Raw genomic sequence first — 10263 nt, forward strand, 5'->3', positions numbered from 1 at the left:
GAATAATCGACGAATGCTTAGAAATGCATCAGTGAATGAAAATAATACTTTGGGACTGTTTGGGGTGAGGAATCAACATTGGAACATGATTAAAAGTTCCTAAAAGTTTACTCTTTGTGCTACGGCCCCTTTAATGTTGGAATTGTTTCGTCATGTGAATCACAAACATACTCATGCACCATAGTTACACATAGTGGATTCATGAAATTTGACAATGGAATGTTCAAAATAACTCTTGTAGTTGACACAGTATACGCTGTTACGAAAATAACCGCATTGCATCCCCCCGGATTCGTGTGTTGGCAATTATGTCGGCCTCATCATATGTCAAGTTGTGTAACACCTACAAATTGCATATCTGAGTTGGATGCGAGAGGCTCTTTGCGCAGTTGGGCTGCCGGGCTTTTCACGGTGAAGGACTTACTTCCTCAGCCAGCTTCAGCTCCGAAACAATGGCGGAAACCGTTTCAGCTGACCCCACCAAGATGGGGAAGGGTCGGGCGATTGCAGTTCTGACCTCAGGTGGTGATGCCCAGGGTGAGTGTTGGGGTTTCAGAAGGTGTAGTGTGCGGAGTGCAAAAGCGCTCTTTAGTGCCAAATATTGGGTGTAAACAACTATGAATTATGAGAATGGAAATCAAATTCCATTGAGTATTTTTTTAGCAAAACATTTGGACAGCTGAACTGTTTTAATTAGTTTTCTATTTCATGAAGTCAGGCCAGTTTCAACAGAAATTTTACCTGATTTCACCTCTGACCTTCTTTTCGAAGCATAAGGGGCTGTATGTCTCCATCTACTGTTTTTACAAGTGATCGTTCTTGGAAGACATCCTCACATGGCAATATTCGATAGTGGTTCATTTTTGCAACCATTGAATTCTCATTTCTGAGCTAGAGCTCAATGATTTAGAAAAAATAATCCAAGTGTCATTTTTTTTCTTCTTCTCAAGATTCTGTTTTGTATTTAGTAGCAGTTTAATATGTTTGTTTCTTCTTCCCAGTTATCTTTATTTATTTTATTAAAAAGAACAAGCAATAATAATGGTAGTTTATAGTATAGTAGTTTAATATCTATCCTAACCATTTTGCTCTTATAGATTAGACATTCACTAAAATAGTTGCAAATGAACTATGAGTTCATATGAAAGGCATATTATTTAACTGCTTAAATTAGAGTTTTATTAACGATCAAATGCGTCAATCAAATATATACAGTACTATAGAAATGAATTAGAAAAATATAGAAAAAAACGTTTTTTTTTTTAAACCAAATAGCACTCTACGTGACTAAAATTGCACTTGATTCCATTGTGCCGATTTAAATTTGATTAGTTGTTCAGCCCCACTGACATCCGCCGAACATCTCTTGCTCATCTGCCCTCACCTCCCTGTGACATAGGATCCATTTTTCTGGCTAATTTTAGAATCATGACCTCTCTGTCATGTGTTATTAAAACTGTGTAAATCTTGTCTGTACTCTTGGCTGGGGCAATGTCAATCTATCCACATCTTGGCCTTTAGGTGACCCCTGGGTAATGAGGGTGCAGCAACTGCCTTTGCTCTCTCTATAGTAACTTTCTTCATTTCTGCATACAGAAGTTAAAAAAAAAAACGCTTGCCACAAAAGATTCAAGTATGTTTATTTTTTTGTGATAAAATACAAAAAAATTCCATCTATTTTCAATATGTCGTCCTCATTAGGGTTGCAGGGGAACCCGTTGCCCGCGTGTATAGAGGCCCCGAACTAGTTTTGAATGCTCGGGATAACATAAATCTAGCCAGGTTTATTTGACTACATAGACATAACTTATTCTTAGGTTTAACTGGCAACAAGTGGATACATCTGTTTGTTGTACCCTCGGCCATTTAATGGAAGTATGTAGTTAGCTCAGATAATTGAACAAACATGTTTGTAATAAATAGGGCCTGACATATGGATTTTTTTTCGGCGGATTCCAAATGTTGGCAATTACATAAGACCCTGCCATTACTTTTAAAAATGAGGAAGAATAAATAGCACTTGATTCCTCTCCAAAACCTTTCAGAGCAGGTTTGTTTATTTTTATTAGTTTCAGTTGTTTTGAAATTGCTCTGTTTTAGTATTTTTTTTTTTTAAATCTGTTTGAATTTCTTTTCAGAGTAGTTTTTTTTTTCAATTTTGGGAAAATTACTTTGTTTTAGATTAGCTTTTTTCTTAGTTTATTTTTAAGGATGAATTTGGTTTAAATTATTCTTCAGTGCTGTTTTTTGTTTTCTTTTGTTTTGTTTTGTTTTTATTCATTTCAGTTTTTGGGTGAAAATACCTTTGTTATAGTGTAGCTTTTTTTTTTTTTTTTAATTTTAGGTATTTCTTGTGTTATTGTTTAGAAAGCGCAATATAGGCTCACTCCATTTACCTTTTACCATATGCAGACTCAGTAGTCCAAACATAGGATTCTGATTTGTGTTGCGTGTGTGTGCAAAATGTGAATTAGGTGGGAAAATCTACCTGTTTTCATCCATCTCAGAGGGTGACAATACAGCCACTTCCCATTGACTGAAAATGACATCACAGTTGCTCAGGGCTCAGGTAACAACCAATGATGGCTCAGCTTATGAACGTTACATGCCCAAACTCAGAACCAGGTGAACCATGCAACTATGATGACATTTTCGGTTGACAGGAAATGGCAAAATGGCTGCCTCCTGAAATGGGTCAAAACAGTTAGATTTTGCTGCTTTATTCATATCCCACAAACATAATATCAATCATCAATACTGTGTTTATTCTAGTGGGTGCCCATGAAACATGTTATTACTAAAAAAAGTTTGGGGTTTACTTCCCACATCTTTTCACTCCTATTAAAGCAATGTGAATGACCTTGACTGCACACTGTGTCTTCTAGGCATGAATGCAGCCGTGAGAGCCACAGTTCGAATGGGGCTATACACCGGCGCCAAAGTCTTCTTTGTCCATGAGGTAAATTCAACTCGGATGGTGCTTTATGTGATTGGCTATTGCTAAAATGTATAGCCAAAAAAATTGTCACTGAGCAAACAAATCTTGGGACTCAGACTCAAAGCAACCCAGTCACACAAAATTGAACAAAAACACGGGATGTATGTCCTTTAGCAAGGACTTTGGGCACTGGCAGTGATCCATTCATAGAAATGAAAGCCATGACTTGGAAGTGGCTTTAAAGGCAATTCAACCAGGATTGATACCCCGCAACTTCAAAAGGCCTAATGCGCTCTCTCTTTCTCTCTCTCTCTCTCTGTTTATTGACAGGGTTATCAGGGCTTGGTAGATGGTGGAGACAACATCCGTCCTGCTACATGGGAAAGTGTGTCCATGATGTTGCAGCTGGTGAGAAGAAAACCAAAAGTCGAAATTTAAATTCATTTGGGTGATTTATTAAAAAAAAAAAAAAAATAACAACAACAAAAACATTTGTTTAAAGAAGTGCTGTAATCACACACGCAAAGACTGAGAACAGTTGAGCAGTGAATTTTCAAAATGTATCGTTTAAGTCTTTTCTCGAATCAGTGGCGCAGCTTTTTAGGGTGATGCTAAAAATGAATCCAAGTCTGTTTGGGCTTTCTGGTATGAGTTAACCCTTTCATTCCATCAGTGACTTTCTGGAGGCATTATGAGTTACTTTTATTATAAAGTAACCCATTTCTACCACTCCAGCTTGTAGTTAGCTTTGGATGACCGGACCTCCTGTTTTAATCGGAGGAGTCCTGATTCTGAGCTTTGTGTCTTGAGACCTCACGGATTTTATGTCGGTCGCATCCCTACATCTTGGGGATTTTTGTTGTCTTTTGTTTTGTTTTGTTTTTTGGTCCAGCAAGATAACTATTTGGGCCATATGCATGCCAGTCACTCAGTTGTAATAGCTTTTTATACAATCAGCCAACAAAAAATGAAGTTACCGGGACTAGAACTACTTCCTGCTTCCATGTCGACAAATTGTGGGAAATGAAGTCAGACCATGACGAGTTGAGCTTTCTGGCAACGCATTCACAATATGTGACAGTGAGGCATGCTGTCCCAATTTAGTTCCAGTTTAACAACAAGGTTTTGCCCTCCCAAAATACCTGCATTCAATTAGCAATAGCTTTGTGGAGAAGCAAAAGAACGTCACACAGTCGACTGGAAATGCGTTCAGTGGCCACTCACAAAAAATATAAGTATCTCAATTATCAATAGAAATACTAATTCAATGCACAACAGCAATGACTAGTCCGTGAGCACATTGCAGGGAAACATGTTATTATTTATGTCACAAACCAGCTTACTTCTGCTGGAGCGAACTAGCAAACCAGTGGACTAATATTGAGGTAGTCCAATTTGCCAGTGTCTCTTTTTGTGCACCACATGTATATACACACAACAGACACTTCAGGGAAAGTTAACCGCTTATGACATTTGCTAGTCCCCAAGTTGGCAAGGTAGCTAGCTACGTAATTTATTTTCAGTTTACATGAACTTTAAATACTGCAATTGGCTGGCAACCAGTTCAGGGTGTCCCCCACCTGCTGCCCGAAGTCAGCTGTGATAGGCGCCAGCAAGCCTGCGAACCTTGTGAGGATAAGCGACTCTAGAAAATGGATGGATGGATGGATGGATGAACTTTCACTATGCGCCACTTATTTTACCACTATATATAACCTATGAGCATCAAGTCACACTCTAACCTTTTGGTGAGTAATTCTAGCAAAGCTTTAGCCTTGACGTTGCAATTCTGTATATCAAGGAGATGGGCATTTAAATGCCAGGGTTCAGTAGACAAGGACACTTGTGGACCCTAGAATGAACCTTCTGACTCTGACATGTTCCTCAGGGTGGAACTGTGATTGGAAGCGCCCGCTGTCAGGACTTCCGCACCAAGGAGGGTCGTACCAAAGCGGCCTATAACTTGGTCAAGCTGGGCATCACCAACTTGTGTGTTATCGGAGGTGATGGCAGTCTTACAGGTGCCAACCAGTTCAGAACTGAGTGGAGTGACCTCCTGGCAGACTTAATCAAAGCTGGTGAGGGTTTATGAACATCAAACGATGCTCTCAAACATTTTTATTGGGTTTCTAAAACCAATATAATTGTAATCTTTGCTCAGGTAAGATCACGGCAAATGAAGCAAAGCAATCCTCCCACCTCAACATTGTCGGTATGGTGGGCTCCATCGACAATGACTTCTGTGGCACTGACATGACCATTGGCACGGACTCTGCCCTGCATCGCATCATGGAGATAGTAGATGCCATTGCCACCACAGCACAGAGGTAGAATTATACACACTTACTGTAAATATATCATACCACCCTTAGTGTTGAGCGATATGGCCCAATCATTCAGGATGATTACGATTTTAATCAATTTTAATGGAAGAAATATACCCAATAAACATTTATTTATACATTTAAAAGTACTTAATACTTATGTGTGGTGTATTTGTAACTTTATGCAGTCACCAAAGGACATTCATCTTGGAGGTGATGGGCCGGCATTGTGGGTGAGTCAAACTTGTGTGTGAGTAGATGTCATGGCCATTGGAGCTGCAACTAACAATCTTTTTAATGGGCGTTTTTACATCACTTTTATTAAAAAAAGAAAAGGACACATTTTCAGATTGACAGTGTGTCAAATTCACTACATTTTATTATAAAATGTTGCTGGTTTAGTTTGGTCCATGACATCAGAAAATTAGCAAAAATGTTGATTGTTTTCCCACGTTAAAGCATATGTTTGCAAATATCTTGTTCTGATCCATTACAATGCTAATCAATGTGCTTTCATAGAGGACTAAAGAGATCCGAGAATATTTCCCGACTAACAAAATTTTACCTTTGATGCACAGTTACTTGGCTTTGGTGACCGCTCTGGCATGTGCTGCCGACTGGGTGTTCATTCCAGAGATGCCCCCAGAAAAAGACTGGGAGGACCATCTGTGCAGACGACTGACTCAGGTAATTTTGCTCCAGGATAAACAGAAGGTTGCACAAAAAAAAAAAAAAAATGCCTGTGGATGTTATTTATTTATTTATTGTTCCTCTTAGCAAAGACAACTTGGCAACCGTTTGCATATTATCATTGTAGCAGAAGGAGCAATCGACCTCAATGGCCAACCCATCAGCTGTGAGTATATCAGGCAGGTCAGTGATATCATTCATGTTTCGCAGTTTTTTGTTTTTTTTTTAATTATTTTGGATATTTACTCATGAATCCTATACATTTCTGTTCAGTTGGTGTCCAAAAGGCTTGGGTTTGACACTCGTACCACTGTACTGGGCCATGTACAGAGAGGTGGAACTCCCTCGGCCTTTGACAGAATCCTGGTATTTATCCTAGACCCACAAACCATTTTTTTCAGAAAATATTGCTTGTTGGCTTTTCTAAATGTGCAACATTGTGATCAATCAGGCCAGCCGCATGGGAATGCAGGCAGTGATGGCCCTTTTAGAGGCTACACCCGAAACTCCTGCGTGTGTGGTCAGCTTGTCGGGAAACATGGCTGTCAGACTGCCTCTGATGGAGTGTGTTCAAGTGGTATGTCAGCCAGAGCGCACACAAATCATTTCCACAGCACGCATTACCTGTGCTGCATGTATGAAACGTAACATAACATTATTCTCAGACAAAAGATGTCACCAAAGCAATGGATGAAAAAAGGTTTGAAGATGCAGTGGCGCTTAGGGGAAAGTGAGTCCGATACATTTGAACTCCACATTGAAAATATGAATGTTGCATTGAGTTTTCAGTTTCTTCACATATTTGTGTCCTGTTGACAATAGGAGCTTCGAGAATAACTGGAACGCCTATAAAATGCTGTCGCACATTCATCCTCCAGACACAAAGGCAAGATGTGCATCACCATTTTTACTGCGTATGACCCATTTAATCTTGCATTTTTCTGACAAATACTGCTTTGAATTTGCCCCTACCAGAGCAATATCACACTAGCAGTACTGAATGTGGGGGCGCCATGTGCTGGCATGAATGCTGCAGTTCGTTCGGTTGTCAGAACTGCCCTCCTCCAAGGTCACAAAATGCTGGCAGTGCATGATGGATTTGAAGGTTTAGCCCATGGGCAGGTATAGTGTTATCAAAGCATCGCTTATACACTATATATTTTATGAGAGAATTTGAGCTAATGTACAGTGCTTTCCGTGCACAGATCGAGCCTATTGGTTGGACTGGAGTGGCTGGGTGGATTGGAAAGGGTGGCTCGCTCCTTGGTACCAAGAGGTGAGACAGCAATTCCAATTGTAAAGCTTCTAAAATGGCGTTGACTTAGATGATGAGTGCATAATCGTGTTTCATTTCTCTTCATATTGGTGAAGAACCCTGCCAAGTAAGCTCATGGAAGAGATAAAAGCCAACATCACAAAGTTCAACATTCATGGCATTATCCTTATTGGAGGCTTTGAGGTGTGGAGCAGTAATGTTATTCTACTAAGCTGTTATATAGAAGCAACTTGTGTATGTATGAATAAAACTTCTTTTTGTTCAATTCCTTTCTTTTTGTTCTCCACATAGGCATTTGTAGGGGGTCTAGAGATGGTGCAGGCCAGAAAGAACTATGAAGAATTCTGTATCCCTTTCGTCATCATTCCTGCTACTGTCTCCAACAATGTTCCTGGTTCTGCCTTCAGTATTGGCGCCGACACTGCCCTTAACACCATCACCTCGGTATACTTATTCCCCCACAAAAACAATCGACAAACATTTAACGATGTCATAATGTCATCCTCCCTCTTCCACTTATTCCTTCCAGTCATGCGACTTGATCAAGCAATCGGCAGCCGGTACCAAGAGAAGAGTGTTCATTGTTGAGACAATGGGAGGATACTGTGGCTACTTGGCAACCATGGCCGGCTTAGCAGCTGGAGCTGATAATGCATACATCTATGAGGAGCCTTTCAGCCTTAAGGACTTGAAGGTCTGAGGGCAAGGATACCATTCAAATTCCACTGAAGTTGAGACGTATGAAGCGGGAATAGAAACTGAGCATAATGATTTGCAAATTATCTTCAACCTACATTAAACTTAATGAACATTTGATCATGTTTAAAATGATCAACTTTAGTGTTTTTGTGGAAACATTTACAATTTGAAAGTTGATGCCTGCACCATTTCAAAAAAGTTGGGATGCGCAACCTGAGACATGAAAAAGTTGATCAATGCTCAAAATACACCTCTGTGGAACAATCCACTGGTGAACTAAGGTGTTTGGAAAAATTTGAATGTCATGATAGGCTATAAAAGGAGCATCCCCAAAGGCTCAGTCTTTCACAAGCTCACAAACGTGTGCTTTGTGAGCAACTGCATGAAAAAAAATTCATGCAAAAACAAAAAGGTTTATTAGTTTGAACATGAAATACCTTGTTTGTGTGCTGTATCCAATTGAATACAAGTTGTTGTATTTTTGCAAATCTTTTTTTCTGTTTCTATCATTTTATACAAAGTCCCAACTTCATTGCAGGTGGAGTTTTATTGTATACACATACGATCTAAAGATCACGTTAACCCTTTGAATTACAATAAGTCATGTTTTTTTTGTCAACCTGATTTATAGATGAATGTGGAGCATCTGACGGAGAAGATGAAAACAACAGTGAAGAGAGGACTTGTTCTGAGGTTTGGATAAAATCCGAGTAAACAACCCTTCAAAGGATTAATCGCTCTTCTTTTTTTCCGCAGAAATGAGAAATGCAATGAAAACTACACCACGGATGTCCTCTTCAATCTGTACTCTGAAGAAGGAAAGGGTATATTTGACTGTAGGAAGAACGTACTCGGACATATGCAGCAGGTATGTCATCACTAGACAACAATTAGACGTAAATTATCTTTCAGTTCCATGCATACCGTAAAAACAATACTTTCTGTTTAGGGAGGTACCCCCAGTCCATTTGATAGGAATTTTGCCACCAAGATGGGGATCAAGGCTATCTTATGGATGACGGACAAAGTAAAGGAATGCTCCCGACACGGTGAGGACGGAAAAACTAAATGCTCAAAAGAAGGATTGCTCTTTAATGATGCAATATATTTTCCGTGTGCTGATAAGCATTTTAACTTCCAATTTCCAGGCCGTGTCTTCGCCAATTCTGAGGATTCCGCGTGTGTGCTGGGCATGAGGAAGAGATCTTTGATTTTCCAGCCTCTGACAGAGCTTAAACAACAAGTCGACTTTGAGTAAGTCAATTTTGTTGTTTCGATCAAAATTCTTCAGATGGATTTTTCAGGCATGCAGGGAGCAAACATTATTGTATCAGTGTACCTAAGATTTGACATGAATGTATTATTACTTTTCTTTCCCCCTCTGCAGACACCGTATTCCAAAAGAACAATGGTGGATGAGGCTGAGACCTGTCCTAAAAATCCTGGCCAAGTATGATGCCCACCTGGACACTTCCAACATGGCTGAAATGGAGCATGTGGTCAGAAACAATAACCACGCTCCTAAGTAGTTTTCATATTTAGTTTTTCTTGCCATCAGCACTCTACACTACATGACTCCTGTTTAGGCTGTACCTCTCAAAAGTTGGATCTTTAAAAAATTGTGATGAAAATAAAGAGAGCAATAAATATGAAAACATTGTCGCGTTTTATTGAAAGCAGACAACAAAGGCACCTGCCCTCTGTATGTGTGTAGGTCTCATAGAAATAATCTTCACCTGGTGGGCTAATAAAGAAAGAGATTTTATCAATTTTGTCACAGAGCCTTTAAAGTAGCTGATATTGTCTTAGTTTAGGGTTTTTTTTTTTTTAATAAATTAAAAAATGAATATTGTGCCAACCTGCTCTTAGACTGGTTAGCACATCTGCCTCACTCGTGGAGGTCATGAGTTCGATTCTAGGTCTGGGCTTCTGTGTGGATTTCATGACCTCCGCTTACTAGGGCGGGTGTTCTCTGGGTAATCCGGTTTTCTCATACATTCCCCAAAAGGTACATGAGAAGTTTATTGGAGAACTTTATGTGTGTTTGTGAATATGAATGCTCTTTGGTCTCGGTGTGATCTATGATTTGCTGGCAACCATTTCAAAGACAGCTCAGATAGGCACTTGTGAGGGTGAGAGGTCAAGCATGGATGGAAATGAATGGTGTTTCGATGTCATTAAATGAAACCAAAATCTACTTACTGAGCACTTACAGTTTTACCTCAGTAATATCAACCATAGCATTCAGAGTCCTTGATCAACCTATGGTCAGCATTGCAAATAAGGAATTAAGAATCTGTTTTTAAGGGCCTCTCTGGATCAATAAAATAAATAAA

The 10263-nt window shown here is 39.5% G+C and overlaps 1 protein-coding gene across 1 annotated transcript; it reads left to right on the forward strand.

Annotated features, from left to right (window-relative positions):
- The first annotated feature begins 399 nt into the window (after nucleotides 1-399).
- Nucleotides 400-9582, forward strand: pfkmb (phosphofructokinase, muscle b). The gene is made up of 22 exons (XM_088424220.1): nucleotides 400-537; nucleotides 2886-2959; nucleotides 3269-3346; nucleotides 4827-5016; nucleotides 5100-5265; nucleotides 5451-5495; nucleotides 5841-5949; nucleotides 6040-6135; nucleotides 6226-6318; nucleotides 6404-6529; nucleotides 6618-6682; nucleotides 6775-6838; nucleotides 6928-7074; nucleotides 7158-7228; nucleotides 7324-7411; nucleotides 7520-7672; nucleotides 7758-7922; nucleotides 8559-8620; nucleotides 8684-8795; nucleotides 8877-8976; nucleotides 9076-9181; nucleotides 9315-9582. Exons 1-22 carry the CDS (start codon nucleotides 453-455, stop codon nucleotides 9454-9456), a joined length of 2337 nt encoding a protein of 778 aa, XP_088280346.1. The 5' UTR covers nucleotides 400-452; the 3' UTR covers nucleotides 9457-9582.
- The last annotated feature ends 681 nt before the right edge of the window (nucleotides 9583-10263 follow it).

This window comes from Hippichthys cyanospilos, chromosome 9 (assembly GCF_059441005.1).
Source record: "Hippichthys cyanospilos isolate Australia breed blue-spotted pipefish chromosome 9, RoL_Hcya_1.0, whole genome shotgun sequence".
Taxonomy (NCBI): domain Eukaryota; kingdom Metazoa; phylum Chordata; class Actinopteri; order Syngnathiformes; family Syngnathidae; genus Hippichthys; species Hippichthys cyanospilos.

Bases quoted from the DNA above. Each gene is read 5' to 3' on its own strand.
- pfkmb (XM_088424220.1), top strand. From the start codon at position 453: ATGGCGGAAACCGTTTCAGCTGACCCCACCAAGATGGGGAAGGGTCGG. The intron at 8,621-8,683 runs GTTTGGATAAAA...TTTTTTCCGCAG, and splicing joins AAGAGAGGACTTGTTCTGAG to AAATGAGAAATGCAATGAAA. The intron at 9,182-9,314 runs GTAAGTCAATTT...CCCCCTCTGCAG, and splicing joins AAACAACAAGTCGACTTTGA to ACACCGTATTCCAAAAGAAC.